Source organism: Montipora capricornis, chromosome 7, assembly GCF_036669925.1.
Source record: "Montipora capricornis isolate CH-2021 chromosome 7, ASM3666992v2, whole genome shotgun sequence".
NCBI classification, from domain to species: Eukaryota; Metazoa; Cnidaria; class Anthozoa; order Scleractinia; family Acroporidae; genus Montipora; species Montipora capricornis.
Window position 1 is genome coordinate 33,580,692 of NC_090889.1, and position 23,857 is coordinate 33,604,548.

At 39.7% G+C, this 23,857-nt stretch overlaps 1 protein-coding gene across 4 annotated transcripts in view; it reads left to right on the forward strand.

Annotated features, from left to right (window-relative positions):
* Positions 1-20,119, forward strand: part of LOC138056993 (uncharacterized) — a 21,559-nt gene extending 1,440 nt beyond the window's left edge. The window contains exons 3-9 of one of the 4 annotated variants that reach the window (XM_068902998.1): positions 519-606; positions 3,919-4,254; positions 4,551-4,878; positions 7,679-8,146; positions 12,133-12,223; positions 13,859-14,680; positions 16,696-20,119. In XM_068902998.1, the coding sequence (XP_068759099.1) occupies positions 3,949-4,254; positions 4,551-4,878; positions 7,679-8,146; positions 12,133-12,223; positions 13,859-14,680; positions 16,696-17,176 (2,496 nt within the window). In that variant the 5' untranslated portion in view covers positions 519-606; positions 3,919-3,948 and the 3' untranslated portion in view covers positions 17,177-20,119. Of the gene's footprint in view, positions 1-518; positions 607-3,918; positions 4,255-4,538; positions 4,879-7,678; positions 8,147-12,132; positions 12,224-13,858; positions 14,681-16,695 lie in introns of all 4 variants that reach the window. The other 3 variants (XM_068903000.1, XM_068903001.1, XM_068902999.1) reach the window with 3 other exon arrangements.
* The last annotated feature ends 3,738 nt before the right edge of the window (positions 20,120-23,857 follow it).

Sequence of the window (23,857 nt, forward strand, 5' to 3'; positions counted from 1 at the left end):
TCTATTTGATTAAGATTTCCTTAGATAACACAAATTAATTAGGACTTGATTGCACTGCTTGGAATTTTTGTGTATTATTTTAGGAATATTTTACAATTTGCTATAATTTCTTTGTATACATAGGTCAATTAATGATGCAATAGTTTTATTTTAGAGGCAACCAATTTATCAAACTAATCAATTAAGTTTTTGTATTTTTCCTTTATTCTTCTTTTTACTGTAATATTTTGTAACTGTTATTAATAGACTGTAAACAGGAATTAATTTCCAAATGGAATTACATGTACAATGTAAGATAATTATGTTACATCTGGCCCTTATACACATTGGTTTTAAAGACTAATGCAATGAAATGATTTCTCTTAAATTAAGTGAAAGCCCAAAGTTGTAATACTCTTGTTTGTAACTTCTAAATTTTTAATCATACCAAATACTTGCTTGGTGTGATCTCACCCTTACTCACATAAAATGATGGTTTCAATTTTAACTTTTTTGTCCAAAATTAATTTTTTATACAGGATAATTTACTGTACAAGGAACTTCAAGATGTCAAGTTGAGTCATTATGAATAAGAAGACAACCATTCTTTGGAAGAGGAACACTGAGGTACTGTAGAAGAAATTCATAGCATACAAGTTCAATATTACTGTAATCACCAATGGTTAAGGCCTCACTTTTAAACAGCTCATTGTATAGTACACTTGAGATTTGTTGCCGCCACATTATAAGGATTTTAAATTTTCAAGCATTGACTTTTTAAAGTGGCATGCAAGTGTATACCGTAGTAAAAGGGCTAATGTAGTTTGAGTATGAACCAGTACGAAAATCACACATGTGAGTGGTGGAGGAGATGAGGGGTTTGTGGGACTAGGGTGGAATGGGTGAAATACAAAAAAACTGCTTCCCTAAAATTGAACGGAGCATTAAGAAAGTGGACATTAGCAAGAAGAACACAAAATAGTTTTTGTGGTACACCTGACAGCTTTAGAGATGATGACAAGGAGAACTAGGACTGTACGGCTCAGCACCAAGCCCACTATTACAGACTTGACCTCAATGCGTAATTTATCAGCAAAGCAACTCTAACTTTATACATTAGCCACACTTCAGGAAACATTGTTGAGACCTTCAACAGCTGTCTTGATAAGACATCACTGCTCGCATGTTAATTGTTGATGAATGTCAAGGACAAAAATGAACAGAACAAGAGAATGAGAGCACTTTATAAGATTACCTTCTGCAACTGCCTGGCCACTTGTATTGATAAAACAGCCAGGAAATTAAATGAACAGCTGACTTCAACAAACTGATCATGCATGACACACGGTGACCTTATGTTATGTTGCTGATCTTCAGTCATCAAGGCTACCACAGAATTGCTTGGGACTGTGTTAAATGTATCACCCACAGAGTTTGACTGCACAACAAACTACAGTGCAACATACTTTTAGTGACTCTGGAGAGGTAGTTTATGCGCTCAGAAAATTCCTTTGAACAGTGATTATAAACTGCACCAACAGAACTGCCAAACCAGCAAAACTTTGAATGACAAACGTGGAATTGTAGATCAGTGACTCTCATTTAATCTGTAGATTCCACTGATCCCCCACGTCATCCTTTCGGGAAGCTCTCTACAGTAGATAACAAGCTTTGGTTCAATACTAAGCGTCTGACCAGAGGTCATCGTTCTTCGTGATTCAAGAGTAAGGATTACGACCACCACAAGGCTGCTGCCTAAGAAAATTTTAAAGGGGCCCTCAGAGCTAAACGCTGAGAAGTTAGAAGCCCAACATATGAAGTGAAAGGTGTTGCTGTGAAAAATTAAGGCGCCCAGAGCTATTCTTTGGGAGCCCCAGGCTACCGGGCTCCTGTTAGGCAACAGCCTTGCACCACCACCAGCACCACAGAGGAGAATGTTTCCATTACAATTTTAAAGTTGGATCCCCTGCCTCTTCCAAACGATGTATCCACACTGTTTGGAGGATGGGGGGCTTTAGTTTCTCTAAAGACAGTGTCCTTAAGCCATGTCACATGTAACTTTTTTAGTGGTCCATCATGTAGTTTTTTCTTAAGAAAACCTGGATTTAGGGACACTAAATTTCAACTTTGTGATACTGTGTTTGTGTTGATTATCCATTCGAGTTGGCATTATTTATAAAAATCAAGATCATAATTCACCACAACTGTGTTATTTTCAATGGAGATGTATTGAATACACTACTTGGAATAATTAGCATAGATTAACAAAATCTGACAGGCATTTGTGTTTGCTGAAACCAGAATTCCCAAGTATTTAATGAGTGGGTTGCACAAACAGATTCATCCAGGAAATCAGATGCACGATTTTGAGAAAGTATCGGCTCACTCTTTTCCCTAACCTGAATGTCATTCTCGTCTTTGAATACAAATGTCTGTCCTCAAAAGATAGATAGCTGCATTTCACCTCACCAAAAAATAGCACTATCTTGCTCTTACACTTACCTTATTGCTAGAAATACTGTACGCTGCTGGTAACAAAATTAATGCTTGGACATAAAGGGACTCTTCGTGTTGAAAATCAAAATTAGGCATGCATATAAAAATATGCAATTCTCAATATATTTTATTCACATACAGTCCAAGGATCAATGTCTCTGTGATGGTTACGTAAATTCAGATTTTAAGATGTTTGTTAGCAATGTCATCGTAAACTATTTGTGTGAGTTTCGATAAATTTACAAGTCATCCTACAATCTCCTGAGCACTCTTTTAACACATTATATTATCAGTGATTTATTTTGGGGAGTGATGTCTGTAAGGGTTAATATTAAGTTAATAATGCACCCGAAAACCAAGTTTTCAAGGGATATAAATTCTAAGGTCAGTTTTAACTTACAATGCTATTTTAATTATTTTCAAGGGGTTCTTTCTATAATCTCCTCAAGCAGTCTTTTAAAGTGACAGTTTTACCAAGCCATTCATTTGATTAAAAATTACAGTGATGTGACCTTGTTCTATTGTTTGTGGGTCACTGTGACCTGTCTTGTGCTTCCAGAACAACCTCATTCCCAGGGTCTCTCTTCTCTGCCTCCTTTGTCATCTCTCTCCTCAACGACAAACGTGGCAAAGAAGAGAGTCCCTGGGAATAAGATTGCTCAGAGTCTGGACATTTTACTTCTCTTTGACCAGTTTAAAGTTCCAGATTTCCTTTACATGTAATTTACGCTTTCTAAAATTTAAGGTTGTTTTCTAAGAAGACTATTTAAAGCCATGTTTACATTAGGCCTCGATTATGATTGAATTACAATTGAATTAAATATGAAATAGACTGTTCCAGGCTTCCAGATAGTCGGGAAAACGAAAATTAACTGCGTGTGAAAAGCGAGTTGACCCAAGCCCCCACTTGCTTTTCACACGCAGTTGTTTTCGTTTTCCCAACTATCTTGGAGCCTGGAACAGGCTAAATTTGAAATGGTTCACATTAACGAATTGCAGTCCCTGATAATAATTGGATTATAATTACTTCAATCAATCTCAAAGGGGTTTTTTGAAGTAATTATTACAGTATATAATTGAACAGAATGGGAAACACGTGGTGGTATGAGCAGATGAAACTCCTAATTGCTTTATGGAGCAAAGATTTGGATTTGTCTTCTATTCTCGGAAGCTATCCTTGGTTCTCTTCTCGACCTCAAGCATGGTGATGATAATTGTGCCAGCCACATGATATGTCGCCATTAATTTTGGTCTAACACTGCGAGGTTACCCTGCCTATTGTATTTGAATTTTCGCAGATTTGAACAGAACCACAGAACCGGCAAATTGAATAAAATTGAATGGAGTATGATAGCCTATATTATACTGCAGTTGATCATAATCAGTGTGAACAGGGCTCAAGTGTTACAAAACATTTTTATGCCATATGTTGTTCATTCATAGGCATTAAGCTCTGTGGATTGAAACCTTCTTATGGCCTTTCCTTGTCAAGAACCTAAAGGAAAATGTGATGCTGGGAGGTCTGGTAAAGTTAAAGTCACTATTTTGGCTTCTGAATGGGGATCAAGCAAAGGTGATCTTTCCACTATAAACAGAAACTTAGCGATTCAGTTGGCAAAATCCTCGGATGTAGAAATCTCTTTTTTTGTGCCACAGTGCAGTGAAAGGGACAAGACAGAAGCCCTCAGTTGCAACATTCGCATTATTGAAGCAACAAAGAGGGTTGGTTTTGAAGAGCCGGACTTGCTTAGCCATCCACCAGATGATCTACAAATCGAGGTGGTTATTGGTCACGGAGTAAAACTAGGTCGTCATGCAGTAATCATAAGAGAATATCATAAGTGTAAAATGGGTGCAAGTGGTACATACAGACCCAGAGGAGATAGGAATGTTTAAATGTTACGCAGATTCAATTTCCGAGGGCAAAGAAAAACACAAAAATGAAGTGAAGCTTTGTGCAATGGCTGACTTTGTTGTTGTAATAGGACCTAAGTTGGCAGAGGCCTTTTGTTCATATCTTCGTCCATTCAGAAATGAGCAGACTGTTTTTGAATTAACTCCAGGTATTTTTGAAGAATTTCTTAGTGTTGAGCAAGTCCCTGAAGAAAGGAAGCGTCGCAGTGTTTTGGTGCTTAGCCGTGGTGATGGCTGGTCTTCCAGTTCTTGTCAGCAAGAATTCTGGGTTTGGGGAAGCCCTATTTAAAGTCCTATATGGCTCACTTTTTGTCATCGACTCAGTCGATCCAGAAGTGTGGGCTGTAAATATCAAGAACATCATCTGGGACACAGACAGGCAGAAGCGTCTTGAAGAAGCTAAAGGCATACGTAAATCATATCAGGAGAAATACTTGTGGGCCAAGCAAAGTGATGACCTCCTTGCCAGGATTATCAGCCTTGTTCGGGGTAAGATGCCAGAACAATAGTATTATCTTGCATTTTGCTTGAACTGAGTGAAAAAAGTCAGTCATATACTATTTATGTTCTGTGAGTTTATTTACAGTTTGGAACTATATCAAGTGATCCAGTATAAGAGTCTATCTGAATTCATCTTGACTGAATTTCTTTTACTGAGGGAAAAACAAAGCATTACCTGAAGTAACCCTAACCCCTTCCCCCCCCACCAATACAGTTTGTTTAAGCATCCTTTTAAGGCCCCACAGACCTATTCGCGCGTTGCCAAGGAAGTGAAATGTTACTTCCGGTGACTGACATCATCATATCGTGAGCTGACCAGGAAACCCACTCACAAACAAAAATCACCGCACAAACTGTTGTTTCCATGGAAGGTTTTTCCTTGCCCTTCCTCGAACTCGTTCTCACATCAACTGCGCATGCGTAAACGAACTGACTTCCGGTTTGAGAAAAAAGCTAAATTTCCGGCGGTTTTAAATTGAATCAATTATTTTTTTACATGGCACGTTTCACTCCCAAATACAGAATATAGCTAAGCATTGATTTTTTAAATCATTTTTTTTGAAAAAGTTATGAACATTTTTCAAAATAAAAAGAAAACCATGCTTGGCTGGATGCAAAAACGAATAGAAATTATCAAACCATCGATTAAATACCCAAATTGTGTAGCACGTAGACAAATTTAGAGTTTTCTTTATTGGTCACGTGACTATGGACGTGGTATGAGGACGTCATATTTAGGGTCATTGGTTTACAAAAGTTGAAAACTGACCAAAATAATGCCAAATTCTATCAAATTAGTTTAGTATTACATCCTTATCAACGCACCCCAAAAAATACGTCAGTGGGCCCTTAAGGTTTAACAAGAGTCATTGTGTTTGTGAGGAGCTTATCAAGGGTAGCCTCTGCCTCCACTAATTCCTTGACTCAAACCTTTCCTTTGTTAATTTATTTTTAGGAACAGATTTCTGCCACAAAGAGTATCGTATTTCCTTTGAACGCTGGGGTAGCTCTGTTTTGATTGGCTATTTTACAACAGTGGGCGTGCTGAATCTCACAAGGGAGGGGTTCTATAAATAAATCTACTTGGGAAAGGGTTGACTCTGAGGCCAAGTTTTGGGAGATAGAGGCTCCCCTTGATGAGCTCCTGTGCACAAGTATCAGACAAAATAAAATTTAGTTTTTTAAAACATCTTCAAGTACAATGTAGTTCAGGTTTGCTTGAAAGTGTAATTCATATTTGGAATGGAGTGAATATAATTATAGTAGCCATTTTATCGTGGGCTGTACATGTACTGGCTGCAATATTATTAGGGACATTAACTGTTATAGCAAGTGTCAGTTGTCTGAAGTATTTTTCAGGTCTACCCTTCTGCCAATGATTGGTAGATTGTTGGTGGTAGTTTTTTAGGACCTTTTTGAACCCTTACCCCACTTTCACCTTCTTTCATAAGATAATGAGATGTTTTGGGCAGCCCCCTAAAACCCAAGTGAGGAAAACTAATGGCCCCTTACCTATCATCATAGCCACCCCTTCTAGCACTGGTATGAATTACTAATCCACCCAGAGCTCATTGACGCTCAAGATTAATGAGAAGGGGTATGTTTATTCAGTAATGGCCACTGCATTTCAACAGAAATGATCAGAGCTTTTTCGGTCTTCGTGTTGGCTCCTTTCCATTACTGGTGCCTACATGCATTCTTAGACAGATTATATGGGAATAAAATTTTACAAGATTAGTACACTCTAATCGACTCACTCACTCACTCACAGGGGCATCGCCTGGGAGGGTTCCGGGGTGCTCCCTTTGTGACAGTGAACAACGATACAAAGCATATCTGTGAAACAGAGTAATTTATGTCACCTGGAACTTACTTTAAGGGCCCACAGACGGATTTTTCGCGCGTTGCTAAGGAAGTGAAATGTTACTTCCGGTAACTGACGTCAACATATCATGAGCTGCCAAGAAAACCCACTCACAAGCAAAAGTCACCGCACAAACTGTTGTTTCCATCGAAGGTTTTTGCTCGCCCTTCCTCGCGCTCGTTCTCAGATCAACTGTGCATGCGTAAATTAACTGACTTTCGGTTTGAGAAAAAAGCTAAATTTGCGGCAGTTTTAAATTGAATTATTTTTTTTTTACATGGCACATTTCACCCCCAAATACAGAATATAGCTGAGCATTGATTTTTTTAAATCATCTTTTTTGAAAAAGTTATCGGTATTTCAGTATCCTTTATGTCTTTAAAAAGAACATTTTTCAAAATAAAGAGAAAACCATGCTTGGCTGGATGCAAAAACGAATAAAAATTATCAAACCATCGATTAAATACCCAAATTGCATAGCACGGAGACAAATTTAGAGTTTTCTTTTATTGGTCACGTAACCATGGGCGTGGTATGATGACGTCATATTTAGGGTGATTGGCTTACAAAAGTTGGAAACTGACCAAAATAATGCCAAATTCCTTCAAATTACTTAACCATTACGTCCTTAGCAACGCACCCCAAAATATATGTCAGAGAGCCCTTAACTATGCAGCTATTTTGTAGGCTTGTCCCTTCCCCCACACTCATTGCTCATCCGAAAAATTGTCACTTTCACTAAAAACAGCCTGGATGTTGACAGATAAGAACCTTGAGTGTGAAAAAGTGTGACTCCCCCCCCCCCTCCCCCCTATGAAAAATCGTACCTACATGTACGCCCTTAACTCACTCGCTCAATCACTCTAATCTTTTTCAATGAGGTTTGTCACCCAATTGCCTTATGTTGAATTTGTTTTTCAAAAGCTCTTCCTCAAATTGACATTGGTGTTGAGGCTGTCACTGAAGGTAGTGTACGGAAAGGCACAGAAATGGAAGAATATGCACAAGAACCTCAAGAAGTTATCCATGAACTTAGAGAACCAAGCACCACAAAGAAACAGCAGGTGGTGGCAACTGAAAATGGTGGAAACGGAAGTATCCAATCTATGCAAGCAGTTTTAAATAGAATTGCAGACAAGTACCTTCCAAATGTGTGCCCCTCAAATGTGGAGCACTTAAATAATTTCACGGTTTATCTTGAAAAGCTGCGTAAAGTACTGGTTCTTGATCCTATTAAGCCAGGGAGCTCAATACCCACTGCTGAGGTTGGTTCTGAGGAGATCCCTGAGGAGCTGTGGAAAGATTATCGTAAAGAAGATCATTTGAATGAAATGGCTCAGAAATTTCCTGTGATACAAGAGGAGTACAAGGCTTGTAAACGTGATTTTTTTGGTAAGTTGAATAATAGCTAACATAACAGTGATGTCAGTCAGGGATGCCATGTTACTGCTCCAAAGTAATCCACCATTTTTATGTTAACAGGCTGTTTTGTTTTGGTTAAACTCATTGCCAATAGATGAGCTTGGGAACTGGTGCCTTAAAGGTTGGCAGGGAGCCTGCACACTTAAGGCCCGGCAAAGAGGTATCCATGGCAACCCTGTGAGTGGGAACCACCCCTGCATGTAGCCACCAACTGGTACCGTCACACTGAAACAATTTCAGTGGAAAATACTCACCTGACACCATACTTACCAAGATTTTATGTTCCTGAGCGTAGTGAGGGCGGGGGCCTTGAATCCAAAAAGATTCGCTTGAAAGCACGATAACTTTATTGATCTGCACCGATCAGCTCAAAGGCCAGCAAAATGCCATGCAAGCAAAGGGGCAAGCGGCAAAGCCCTGAGACTGCCTGACCTCATGTCACGTACGCTTATGGGGAAATCTGCTGACCGCATTGGCTTGCTGTGAACTTGCATTGGCTTGATATTAACTTTGCCTAAATTACATTTAGCCACATTAAAAAAAGAAGCAACAACAATGAGCGACTGATTACACAATTCATACACTGTAAGGGGAAATATTCATTATAGGACCCTTATTGTCCAACTGTGGACATGGAGAAATCAAGTGGCTTGGGGTTACCCTTTTTTTTTGTGGGGACGTATACAAAACATGGACCACCCCTGTATACCCGGCCTATGGACCCCTGCATGGACTCGGCCTATGGACCACTTCAATTGACCCAGTTAATGGACCACAATTTTCTTATAATTGTCACAATGTCGTTCACAGGACTTTCTTCGGGAAAACCTCGGCGGAAAAATGCCCTGAAAGAGAGGCTGGGATTTTGTCGAAATTGTAGACAATACTGCTGTCATTTTAAAACTTTTTATACCTTAAAGCTGAGATTCTCAGAGTATGGTTAGCGCTAATTCTTATTTGAGTTCTATTAAAACCTATAGTCACGGACCATAACATTAAGTTCCCAGAACCCCTTTGAATCCTGTCAGACTGCTCAGCCAAAGGATATAACTGGGCCTAGGAAATGTAATGGGGACTGCGGATTGAGCATAGAGCATGAGCAAAAGGATCATTATGTAAGGAAAACTGTTTTGGCTTATCATGTTTACAGCGACATGTAACCCGAATGCTTTAAGGCGTATATTGAGAAAAGAACAACAAACATTTCGGCTTCAGGTCTTTTCCAAAGTCCTATTTCCATCGTAAATGTTGCACATCAGTGTTCAAATATAAGGAAAGGACAGCTACATTCAAGTGCAAGAAAACAGCCATTCAGGAAGAGACCACTTAAGCTGAAGTAACCTGCAATTCTGCGTGCGTTATCTCTGAAAATGAGAGGTGGTCCACAGGTGTACTCCATGGGTTAGGATCCATGGACCGGGTCCACCCGAGGTCCATGTTTTGCACACGTCTGTCTTTTATTGAGGTTTGGCTTTTGGTCAAACAGCAATTTATTTAGGGAAATGCAAACTTTGACAGATGTTTTATTACAAAAACTGGCAAACATAATATTCTGTTTGGTCAAGATTAACCATGGTATTTTGTCTCAGCGTCTATGCCAATTTCCCAGGCAGGTGAACAGCAGTTACACATCAGAACTAATTACTGCTTCACAATAAACAATAAAAAAAGTAATGGAACAAAAATTAATGTAATGACCATTGTACCTGGATGCATGCCAAATATATGCCTTGGGTCACATACATTTACATAAATTTCGAAACCCATGTTCAAGATCTTGGGTGTAGCATGTTCAAAGTGTAGTGGCTCAGTTGGTTGAGCACCGGGCTGTCACGAGGGAGGTCGTGAGTTCAACGCCGGCCGGACCAACACTCAGGGTCTTTAAATAACTGAGGAGAAAGTGCTGCCTTTGTAATTACATCTGCAAATGGTTAGACTCTCTAGTCTTCTCGGATAAGGACGATAAGCCGGAGGTCCCGTCTCACAACCCTTCAATGTTCATAATCCTGTGGGACGTAAAAGAACCCGCACACTTGTCGTAAAGAGTGGGGCATGTAGTTCCCAGTGTTGTGGTCTGGTCTTTCTGGTCTGGATAGGGTAGGGTGGAGCACCTCGCATAGGACCTCGAGTCCTGTTCGTGCTCCTTCCCTCTGTGCAGGTTTGCCCAGTAGAATAGACATACCAGATGTCTCGTAAAACAAACACAAAAACAAAAACTGATCATCACAGTAAAGATCCCTTAAATTTATGCAAGCTTTTGTATTCGTTGACACTCTGTTATGCATGTAGGTGATCTCAAGACAAGCTGAGGATATCGTTCCTTGAATTTCTTAGGATTATCACTTACCTGAAATTTACAAGTGTACTGTACTCATTGAAATTCAGTTACCTCTTACAGTAGTGTGATCTTGAGCACCCTCGTCCTGTTAACTCTGGACGGTACAGCAATGGTCATTTAACCCAGGGGTGTTGGGTTCAATAGAGAATTGTCGTTTTCATTTCCATACCAGGGCTAAGAAGCAGATGGGTTTTGTACAAATATTAGTCCTTTCTTGCCTAGCACTGGGCTCCTAAAATAGCGTGTGCATCCAAAAAATTGAAATAATTCAAAGTGGTCACCGGTTTGAGATCTTAGCTTCAAAAAACTTTGTAGTGAAGGATAGCATGCTTTTGAATTGTGTTTGCCCAAATTTGATTTACTGGGCAGTCTCTGTGTTAGCCTCCTGGCAAGCTTGTTCAGGCACAAGATCTTTCTAACTCCAGTGTTCAAGTGTTGAGATTATTAAAGTTCAGTCAAGATGCTTACAAATTGAAGTAGTTTCTGAAACAATTAGCACAGGCAAGTAGAGAAGTTAAATATCATAAAAACCTTGAAACAAAACCGGCGCAGTTGTTTTGGTTGAACATAGACCTTATTCATAAATGGCGGCCAATTTATAATTGCACTTTTTGTCGAAGTGCAAAATATCCTACCAAGCCACGATACCATACAGTGAATTGAAAAGAATTCTTGCTCTAAAATGAGGCTTGGTAGGCTAATTTGCACGTGGACAAAAGAATTATAAATGTTACCGCCATTTATGAATAAGGTCTATAGAGAGACTATTTCCTTAGACTGCAAAACAATAATTGTTTTTCTCCCTCGCCGTTTCTACACTCGCTCCAGGCCTTTCGTTTGAATATTTACGGCGTCGCTTGCGTTCGCAAAAAGTTCATCTGTTTTGCAGTCTACTATTTCCTCAGAACAATGTCATTAGGAAAATCCCTTAAAACTGGAGGATTAGTCAACACATGCTACGTTTTCCAATAATTTGGTTCTTCTTCCATTTGACAAATTTGTCCGTTTTCAGGCCTCTTGAGGACCTTCATGTGGTTTCACAGTTTTGAAAGTGGGGACGGACATTGGAAGTGCATAGTTTCAATATCCAAAGAAGAAAACTTGTGTTTGTTTGTTTGTTAGGAAACAAATTAGAGACGTTTCCAGTGCATTCAGTGATGTCAGTGCGAGGCTTACATTGCCACTTACAGAAACGCTCTAATAAGCCCCCGGGGGGCTAATTTAATTCTCAAGCTCATAGAGGGGGTGAGGGGGTTTATTAAAAACTCTAGATTCAAAATGCCAGTCTTCTAAAATCTCACTCAGCTTTCATAAATTTCGTAATTCAGTATTATGTACGCTAGTAGGCTCGTCTTTGGCCATTTAAAACCGAAACATTTCGCTCACACTCGCTCAAAAAAATTCCAAGAGTAAAAATCAGCTTTTAAAATCCTATTTTGCCGCGTGTGTTTATTACACAAAATTCGAGGTGGGGGGCTTATTGGAGAGAAGGGAGCTGGCTTATTATGAACTTAAGGCTAGAGGGGGTGAGGGGGGAGGGGTGGGGGGGGGGGGCGTTAACGGTGTTGGTGAACCAGCATGGAGAGCTAACTTTCTCTTTTTTGTTGTGGTGTTTTAGGTCTTAATGCTGATCGCGAGATAGGGATCAATATTGTAGTCACTGGTGACTCGGGTACTGGAAAGTCGAATTTTATCAACACATTACGAGAGTAAGTCCATTCAAATAACAGTAAATTAGGGTTAGAGCGGTTTTCAAGTGAGTGCCGTAAAACCAAAACCAAAGTAATTACTTTGGCCAATCAAGAAGGATGGAGACAATCCAGTAAACCAATCAAAACTCGAAGAAATTACATGTAGCCAACACAACATGCGCGAGCCACAATTGGTGTTGGTTTCACTTCTGATTGGTTGAAAAAGTGGCGCGAGAACTTTGAACCAATCACAAAGTAAAGTAATGCAAAAACAAAGCAATTCGCTAATTACTTTTGACACTCAATTGAAAACCGCTCTATTGATCTGCAATATAAATACTCCAATGGAATACATGCAGTAGACACTTTACTCAAGATGCAATATCACAACTATCTAACAGCTCCAAAAAAACTAAAAGGTACAAATCAGATAAAAGTGCATCTTGAAAAGGAAGTCGAGAGATCAACCCTTATACAACTCCCTAAAATTAATCAAACAAATTTGCCTATACTAAAAATAAGAATTAAAAAAATTTAAAACAGCGTGATTTGATATTCTCTAACTCATTAAATAATTCATAAGTAAATGGGCCAATTGCATTGCTCCATTCTGGTCACGCGGACAAGTTTGAAACCCAATGAGACACTACTTGTTGATTCACTAAATAAATTCCAAACACATGTGGGTTGAAATCAATAGTTTCAAACACGTGGTTTAAAATCAATTCATATACTATTGAAATCATTCATATACTATTAGTTGGGAGTATTTGCTAACGATAAAACTTCTCTTTAGTCATCAATTTAACAATACCTAGAACATTTTCCTCTTGATTAAGTATTAAATATTGTCAGAAGAAATTTGACGTCGCCACTCTTGAGACTAAAGGGTTATTATCACTGTACTTCTGACTCCATTTGGCTGCTTTCCTGGTTATTGCTTGTTAAATCAATCAGTTTGTTGTATACCTTGTGGAATTAATGCCCCACTACTAACTGCAGATAAATGTATTAGGCAACTTACATTAATTCAAAGTCTTATAAATTAAATGACTGTACAGGTTTGACTATTGCATTCCAAAACAGGTAAAGTGTATTGTTCTCTTTTCACTGTAAAGGGAAAAAATGAATTTTGGGACTAGTATTTCCCAAATAATTTTTTTTTCTGGAAACTATCCGGAAACCATGTTTCCTCCAAGCAAATAAGTATGACTATCTGCTCCTGCGCACCCCACGTTTTTGAGACGCGGACGGCAATCGGAAGCGATTATTTCGCATGCCGGGACAGTAGTATCTCCCAGATTTTTAAACTAGACATCGCTAACAGAGTAAAAATACTTAGCAAAATGAATGTAGTTGTTTGAAGACAAGTTGAAAAGGAAAACAGCTCACTTTCAGTTGCCGTTCGCATCTCAAAAACGCAACCTCATTCCCAGGGTCTCTACCCTCTGCCTCCTTGGTTGACGGAGGCAGAGAAGAGAGACCCTGGGAGCCAGGTTGTCAAAAAACTCGCGTGCCTTAGCTCCCCAACACCGCAGAAAAACGCAAGTGCATGCTTACGTAATACCACTAGGCAGCTCTTAAAAGCCTTCATAATTCTTTTCCAGTTAATCCGTGAGCTTGCTCACGGGAGAATTTCATTTTATTTCACAGTCGCTCTGATCTTGCCAATCTACCTGACGAAGGTTTCATCATAACTGAAGGACGGGATGGTGGACCGATGCTCCCTGCTGATGCAGCTACTTATCAGACCAGCGGCTTGAACCACACTGGAGCAAATGCTGCCGCGGACTCAATTTACTCTGGTCACGGACGCTCTTGGCAGGCGACGGAACAAAGCCAACTTATGGGGGCAGGTGCTAACCAAGCGAACGGGCTGAGTGACGCTGTTGTGGGAGGAGCTGCGCAGAATCAAACCAGTGAGCTTATTGGAGGCCCAAACAACTGGCTTTGGCAGAGTCGCAGTGCTGACATGACTGTTGACCAAACCAGCGGAAGGGACTACCCTGTTATGGGGCTTCGCGCTCTTCACGTCAGCCATAATGGACACACAGCATCCGATATTGTATACAGGATGGTGTACTCTGGTGAGGGTGCCCAGCAGATAAACGGGTTACCTGGAAACCATGAAGAGGAACCTGTTGCTGACGAGGCCAATGGATCGAGCGTCCACAGAGTAGGACGTGCGTGGCAGGCACGTGAAATGAGCTTCCTTGATCATGCTAATGGAGGCAACTGTCGCCCGCATGGGACAGCTGCAAGGGAGGCTCCGCGCTTCCCCATCCGAGAAGATGTGATATGCTCTCCTGTGCAGGAACAAGGTGACGGATGTGCAGTACGACAGGCGCCAATCCTAGTTGCTGAGTTCCAGCCAGGCGAATTTAATTTAGTCTCTTCTGTGGGAAACGCGGAAAAGCCCACACTGCATTGCTGCAGTACAGAAGAGATAAAACAATGGAAGCAACAACTTACGAGGCAAGTGGCACGTTTGAATTACCAATAATAATAATAATAATAATAATAATTAATAAATACCGGTAAATAAATAAAGTATGACGTGAGATCATAAATACTCTTGCTCTTTGACCATTTCAACTTAATCAAAAACATAAAACAAACAGCTAGCCACTACAAACATAATGATAAAGCGCATTTTACTTTTGACTCGACGTTTCGTATGCTACAACATACATCTTTAGAAGTGACGTTTGAACAAATTCAAGTATGATAATATATAATTAAGAAGACCTGTAACTATAGAGAATAACATAAAAAATAGTCAGATAAATAGATAGCGGTGAAAACTGGCCGTTTAATAAAGCCAGAGTTTTTCACTGCCCTCTTCGTTTAACGCTGGTTTAATGTCGCGTATTAATAAAGTTTCCTTTATTTTACAATTAATGCAAATCGGAGCTACCATTTGCTAAACTTGAAAATGGTCCCATTTTATGTTGTAACCTGTTCTTACTGCGTGATCTGCAATGGCGGAAGTTTGATTGATCCCATTGAGTGCTTTGAAATGATCTTTTTCACGGTCACATAAGCGACGTTTCGTTTTACCAATGTAAAACTCATTGCAGTCCCAACAAGATGCCTTATAAACAACCCCGGACGTGTCGAATGCTCTTCGGTCGTTGTGAAGTAGGTGGTAAGATAAATATGAGTATTTATTATATGTACAAGTTAAAGCGAACTAGTGAAAGAATCTTAAATATCACTGAGGACGAAAGACAAAAGTGGTCCTTTCGTACTTAACAGGACAATTTAGGCAATTGTCACTTTATACTGGCACCTGAAAAACTGAGTCGACTTCAACGGAATTCGTTGTCTATTACCCGCACTTGAAGTATACATTTGTTTCATCCATTGATTCTTTCATGGACACAAACAAATTGACCGCCTCCCAACTGAGTGGCTTCATAGCTCAGTTGGTAGAGCATTCCACAGGCATCACAGAGGTCCTGGGTTCCAATCCCATTGGAGCCACTTGTATTTGTCAGCGCCCGGTTGTTCAAAAACCGATTAACACTAATCCGAGTTTAAAAATTAACCAAAGAGTTTATTTCTCTACTCCCAAATGTTGTTCAACGCTGATATTCGGAAAAACTTTACAGTAGAAGAAGTCAATCTTCAAAGACAAAAATACCGTATTTACTCGAGTAAGCCCGCGGCGCTTATTTAATTTTTCGCGCCACAAGGGCGGCGCTTATTCGAGGGCGGTGCTTATTTAAGCATTGTACCAGACAAATTTACTTTTTCTATATTTTTATTCAACGGTACACTTTCTGATACTAAACTGATAGTAAATCTAGAATTACGAGAGAAATTCACGGGGTGAAAAAAACCTGAGAGTTTCATGATAACGAGAGCGAAAATATCAGCGGTGAGAGCGAACTCCTTTGTCGTTGTGGAACAATTTATAGTGTTTTTCTTGGTTATACGAAATTCCTCGAGTAAGCGCCGCATCGGCGGTGCGGCGCTTATTCGAGGGCGGCACTTAGTAACTTTTTTGTCCCACATGCGGCGCTTATTCGAGTAAATACGGTAAGCAAAAGAAACTTTCTCCAAAAAGTTGAAAACATGAAGCAAAACTTTACGCTAATCCTGGATTAACTTAATCAGCTTTCGAAGAACCGGGCCCAGGTGTTTTAAGAGAGAATTGCTTAAATTGGCCAATCAAGTGCGAGAATCATTTCTCAATTTCGTTTATAACCCGCATTTGAAATACACATTTCTTTCATGAATCTTCATCTTTACTGAGGACTGGAATTTGGGGGACAATTGGTGACTTTGGTTGTCTGTATTCCCAGACGCGAGTCACGTTGAGGTTGGGGCGGAGCTAGCCTAGGAAGCGGAGGGTCAGTGCATCTAATTAAATACCTGAGGAATTGAGAGAAACTTATCTTTTATATTTTTGGTCATGACTAATTGAAAAGTCTTGAGGTGATGGGGCTTTTTATTGATATCTAAAAAAAATGATCATGTTGCAGGTCAAAACCGAAGAAGGCTCGAAAAAAGAATAATGCACGCAACCCATCATTCACTTTCAAAATAACCGAAGTTGCTCAACATCGCGAAAACGAAACACCGGTTTTTACTGAAGCAGTGTACAATGATCACCAGGAAAAGCTGTTTGGCATAAGAATTCACCCCAAGGGCGTAGGCTGTGGAACAGGCATTCATGTTGCACTGTTCATTCATTTGATAAAGGGAGACTTCGATGATTCCCTAGTTTGGCCTTTTGCTGGGACCATCACTGTTACCATCCTAGATCAGAGTGATTCCAGCCCCCGTAGCGACTTCTGTCGGATCATACAAGCAAACCCCAACTCGCCTGCCTTCCAACAGCCTGATGACACCATTTGCCGCACCGGGTATGGCTATGAAAGGTTCGCTCTAATCGAAGAGTTCTTTGGTCCACGATATGTGAAGGACGATAAATTGTTGTTGAAAATAGAGCTCTCAGAGTAATGATCAAAACGTCCACCACGTAATTCAGTAAAATATTTTTCTAAGAGACTTTATTTTTGTTATAGATTGCACAAACGTAGTGCCTAAAACAATGGAAATGTGTGAAAAGATAATGCTATTTTAATTGCTTAAAAAGTAGAATTGGTTGATACATTTGAGATGTTCTCACATAAAGAGACTCATTTAGTTCTGCCCGACTCGGACCTTTTTTTAAGAAACCTTTTGGCCCAAACAAAAGAGTTAAAATAGTGCAATGCGTTATAGGGACCGAAGCCTTTTTCTAAGGCCATAATCGTCCATTTCACACGGTTGATTTGCCAGCGGCTATACATGTAGCGTCGCTATAAAAACTACTTGAGTAACATCATTCATCTTAACTACTTTACTTGTTTTGCAATTTATAGAGGAGTAATATGATCCCTGGCATTTTTAACTATTTAGCTATTTCAGGGAATCGCTACTATTAAATAACTTGCACTAAGTAATTTTTTGTAAATATTAACCTTAACATATTACGGGTACAATGAAGTGTGTTGTTGTTGTTGTTGCAGTGTAACATATATTTTAAATTGGGAAGTATACAAAATATGGACCCTGGGTCCATGGACCACCCCTGTGGTCCATTTAAGCAATTGTCTTTTAAAGGCACCTTTACCACCTATTTGGTGGTTCCAAAGGTGATTTGTCTATAACCCGCACTTCAAATTCATTGATCTAGTTCTTCACCGGAACAAATTGACCTGCTCTTAGCTTCATAGCTCAGTTGGTAGAGGATTGCACCAGCATCGCAGAGGGTCATGGGTTTCCAATCCCTTTGAAGCCACCTGAATTTTTCAGGTGTTGATAAGAGACAATTGCCAGATAAGTGAGAGGATAATTTCCCTCTTTCGTCTAAAGATTTTTCTGCTTGTAACTTTACAAAATGAGGAGTAATGGTCCACAGGGGTAGTCCATGGACCCGGGGTCCATGAAGTGGTCCATTGACCGGGTCCACAGGGGTGGTCCACGGACCAGAGGTCTATCTTTTGTACACATCCTTTAAATTGGACCTTTTGAATTTTCTCCCCGTAAGAACTGATGAGTTTTTCACATAGTTTAAAATCATTGTATTACTAGCAAATGAAGTTTCCCGTGCTTTTCTGCTTGATTTCCATATTCATCTTAACTGTATTTGTATACCGCATCATTAAAGTGTAGATTTATAGGATAGTATTTATATAGGGCCTTTTTCGATGTTTTGCCCAGAAAGAATGATTTTTAAAACGTAGTTTTATAGGTTTTTGGTCATCTAGTTGGCCAATGAAATTTCGATAAAGACTACAATTTTTTGGTGTTTTTCAGTAGAGATTTTATCTTTTATGTCTTATTTATCCTTTTTCGTTGTTTGAGCTCATTTGCGAGCACTTTTGCAGATGACTGCAATAACTGGTAATTGCATTAAAACAATTAAGTGATTCACTCATTATCATAGTTGACGTCATTTTCACCATATGTGGTTTGCAACCAATCACTGGAGAAACAGATAACATTGATCAGGAGCTCAGAAAGGGTAGTCTCCAATAATTCCTTGAGACAACCATTTCCCGAGTAAATTTATTAAAAGGAACAGGTTTTTCCGGCGAAATTTATCATATTTCCCTTGACGCTGGGATGGCTGTGTTTTGATCAATGGCTTTTACAACAGTGGGTATGCTGAATCTCCCAAGGGAGGCGTTCTTGACTCCTACGTCAAGTATGGGAGATAGAGGCTTCCCTTGATGCGCTCCTGTAATGATGTAACCTTTACAATCGCTGATCTACGAACAAAAGGCGATTATAAGAGATCTTTTGTTTTAATCCACCAACATGCAAATGTCGGTGATGACGTAACGTGAAAATCACCTCCACCTGTACTGTCACCACGAGTATCTTGTTTGACTCAACCTAACCTCGCTCCCAGGCTCTCCAAGATCCTGGCAACGAGGTTGGGCACAACCGAGAACATACAGTAAGAATCATTTACGTTCCTCTACACACACGAGTCGAGGGAGCCATTAATTTGGGGAAGACATTTTGCCCTTTACGAGATACAGGATAGGAAAATCTTTTTCCAAAAAATCTGACGTTAATTATTCACTTTGAAAGACCGAAAAGAAACATGCCACACGTGCGAGACGATCGTGTTTCCTCATTAAGCCATTGCTTCATTTAAATTTGAACCTATAACTAAATGACTTTGCATGCTCCTGTACCCTTAATGCCCTGCAGGTCCACCTGCGTAGTATTTTTTTCTAAAATTCGATGGGATTTACAGGGTTTCTGCAAATTGGCCATTACGGGTATTGGTGGGTTTTGCGTTAAGTCACCTTGGTGGTGGACGTAAACAAAAGATCGCTCATTAGCTTCTTTTGTTCGTTCCAGTAGCAATTGTACATTGCAGCATTATGTGTCTCTAGAGATTGGTTGCAAAACACCTGTATTACGATCACTTCGAAAACGTTTAACCAGTTACTGAAAGGCTATTCAAATACATCAAAGTCCACTGTTGTGATCGAGAAAATTCGAGTGAAATGGCGTGCACGATGTAATCAGGTGACACCATTTTTCTTTGCCAAAATTGTGAGTATTTTTTTCAGGTTTGACATTATTGTTCGCGATAATAGTAATCTTACAGCTGTGATTTCAATAATTTGCTGTATAATAGTAAGTCAAATTGTGTGGGGTTTGCTTTAAGGACACCAACGTGTCATTGCTGTAGAAATACATTTAGGGGTTTTTCGTTGGATTTGAATTGTGCAGGATTGTTGCAATTCACTTTTCAAAGCTCTTTGCTAATAGTGGAAGCCACAATTGTCGATTTTGTTGAACAGCGATGTTGCAACAGTTTCCTAACCCCTTTTAACTGTGTTGAAACATGTGATATTTTATAATGATATCGAATGCAAGACAATGTTACTTTTTGACATTTACCCCTTAAACAATAGACCAATTTCGATATATTAAAATTCAGTCCAAAACAAAGGCATCATCTCGAGGCTGTGGGGAATAAATATGAGCAATCGTAAGAGTTCATTCCCCAGAGCCTCGAGATGACGCCTTTTGTTTCGGACTGGATTTTAATATATCGAAATTGGTCTATTGGGTTTGATTCCTTTTCGCCTGCAGTTTATCAAGAGCGTTGCATCTTGAAGTTCTTCCCAATTTGGAAACATCTACCCAGTTTCTCCGAAGCTTCAGGCGCTTGAATGCCCAACGGGGAAGACCTGGTAAAGTGTTCTCTGACAGTGGTAGAGCTTTCATGGGAGCTGCAAAATTCCTAACATTTGTAAATTTGTAAATGCTATTCTGGACGACGTTTACAGTTGTTCATGTACGTAACGGTATTTTAGCTGTCACTCTTTGAGAACGAGGCATACAAGCATGCATGAGCAACATGTTGTCAGGCAACCTCGTTCTCAAGGTCTCTCTTCTCTGCCTCCATTGTCGTTAAACAATGGAGGGAGAAAAGAGAGACCCTGCGAACGAGGTTGGTTGCCAGGGTATTAACTTCGCTACGAACGAACGAAACACTCACCATTTTTCATGATTTTTGGATGCTTTTAGGAAGCTTGCGGCGATTTCGCTACGCTTTAAGAACGAAGCATTCAACATTTCGGAGCGCTATTACAGTCAGTCATTATATCTGTTTCTGAGCAGCATGTTGTCAGGGTATTAAGCACACATTCGCAACATTTGAGAATGTTATTCTAATCGATGTTTGTAATTGTCTATGCGTATATCGATATTGTAGTCGCTAATCTTTGAGAACAAAGCATACAACATTTTCTAGCAGCACGGTCTCCTGTGTTCATCGAAGTTTTTATCTTTCTCGGACCAGCTGACACTTCCAATAGTCGGGTCGACTTTTCAAATGACGGGTCGCACGATCTGATCGGATCGTCACGATCCGTCAAGATATTTGAAGCTGCCCCAGGCAGTTCGACTTCCAGCAGTAAAGCTTACTTCCTTTTTAAACTTCAGGACCCGACATCAGGTGAGTAGGGCCGTCAACACATTGGACATGTCGTGGAGGTGTGGAGCCATGAGCAATACTGAATTGAAGAGGCACTTGAAAAAGAATGCCGACAAACATATGAAAAGGAAGAAAATCACGAATCAACAAATCGCCCTGTGCGGGGCAGACATGCAATCATACGGACGGAATGTGCCAAAAGATATAGTTCAGTAATGATAAAGTAACTCCCGACAATGACGAATTTACACGTGTATGATTAGTTATTAAAATAATACCAGATTATGTGCTGAGTCTTATAACTGACTAAAAACAAAACAAACAATTAAGTCCAATATATAAATACGGCGCAACCTAGACCACAAAACTTGTTGAAGCATGAGATTGCCACAACTGAGGTCATACTAAAATAAATGCGACGCGGTGCAGTGAAAAAAGCCAAGAACATGAAATGTTGTAGAAGACCATTGCATAAAGAACCTCACCAAGTCTGAGGTCTGTGTGGTACATTGTTGCAGAGTTTTGAGTTATTTGTCGAAGCGTTTCATCCAACTTTTTAGAGTTTTGTTTGGAGCCGCGATGTCTTCGGCCCGCGTGCTCAGTTCAACAATATCAACAAAAACGTCTGGCAGACTATGAAGTTCACGTTGCCATGAAAGCGTTTACTTTTCTCAGTACAAATGTGCATAAACACATCTAATTTTCTTGACACCGTGACGGAACTGGTAGAAACATTTACTTCTAGGTCATCTTAACTCGTATATATGTATGAGACCCAACAGAGTTCAAGAGTTGACTGATGACGTCGCTGAAAACCATCTATTTTTATATTCCATTAGAGTGGGCGGGGCTTATGTCCTTTTTATTTTTAAAGTCTGAAGCAGGTAAGGCAGCAAAAGCAGGAACAGGCGTACGGGGAGAGTCGTGGCGCCCTCAGAGCTGAATTATCTTCAACAAACAATTAAGACGTTCAACCGCTTCGTAAAGTTAACAGCATTCAAAGAACTATTCGTAGAGAGGATATAGCCAGATTTTACAGGTAGGGGTCATTATTTTCGTGCTGCACATTTCAGTTAAATGCAGGCCGCTTTCGGATATTACGGATTGTCGGCTTTTCAACTTCTCTGGATCCCCTTTTTTCTATAATTTACACTGGAAAAAAAAATTCTGTCGGTCCACATACTTGTTCTCGAAATGTATGTGTGTTGGTTGTGTGTTGCAATTGAGTCAGTCAAATGCTATTAGTGATGTTAAACACTCCCGAACAGCACAAGGAACAGAATGGTTGACTTGACGTCACTTATAGACCTTTGCAGGTTGCACGTGAAGTTTCTTTTCCCATTTCAGACCACGTGATGCTCTCAACTTTCGTATAATTGTCATTTTGTTTTCTATAAGTTGTGCGTACATATGTACTTGCATAAGACGACCTTTGAAAGAAACTGTTCCTTGGAGTAACATCACGTGGTCTAAAATGGGAAAATAAAACAGTACAAACTAAAAAGGTCCATTGTTATGGCGAGCTCACTGGTCTTTCAAGTGTGACTGACAGACCTAAACTTATGATTAATTCCCTCATTATTGAAAACTTCTCCTCGGATATTTTAGTGAATCAAGAGGAAATCGAAGATTCCTCGATGCTTTAATTTGTAAAAATGGATAAAGGAGTTTAGCTTCTGAAGAAACTGCGGTGCTGTTTCGGTTGGAGAAGTAAATCGCAGAGATAAGTTGATATGATGGTAGAGTTGACTACCGTAAAAAAAAAAAAAAAAAAAAAAATTCGAAACCTGGCGTACAGCGTTCGCCCTTCGTCAAAGCGAATTTGCTGTGATTTATAAACCCATTTCGTTTTTAACGTGTAAACGTAATTCAATAAATCCTGCATTCCAAGAGATGATGTCACTACCAACGGATCCATTGCAAAAGACATCGATTGCATCCGGTACAAGTTTAGCACAGCGGAGAGATCTACAGTAGTTTTTCTTCTTGTCTGAGTTTCAGTCCATCTTTACCCATTCACGACAAAAGGATAAATGAAGCTCGATTGGTCCAAACGAGCGTTCTACATCTACATCTTTAATCTATAAAGGCTTCCCATTACTTAGATGAGGTCAGATATCACAGTATCGCCATACACGTTAAAAAAAACTAATCTTGTAAGTATTTCCTGATGAGTAGGGTTGAATGAACTTCTTAGGATTATACTGGCGAGTGATTCTTCCCTTAGGCTTCTCCGATGTAGCAGGATTTGACCCAGCGAGCTGCCCTGACTTTAAATTTTCTCAATTTCCAAAATATGTTTAGAAATTAAGATATTTGGCGTTGCTAAGTCTTCCCTTTACTTAATTTAATCCCATGAAGCGGCATCTAGTTTTCCTAAGTCGTTTCTTATACTTCTTCTTCTACTTCAAGATCGACACAGCAGGTTATCGCTATCGCTAAAACGACTTTCCGAAACCTCCATGTATTTCCATAGCTTTCAAGTCCGATCTGACGAATTATTGCTCCAGTTGCATCCATCAAACATCCTTTTGTGAAGAGTAAACTAATTCTGCTAAAATCTCGAGAATTCAGGCACAACGTAATACTGGAATAAACCGAGAAAGGAAGATTTACGCCTGCTGGGAAAACAAGCACTGTTGGAAGTTGACTGAGAACAGAATTTGTGGTAAGCATTCTAATTAGCTGTA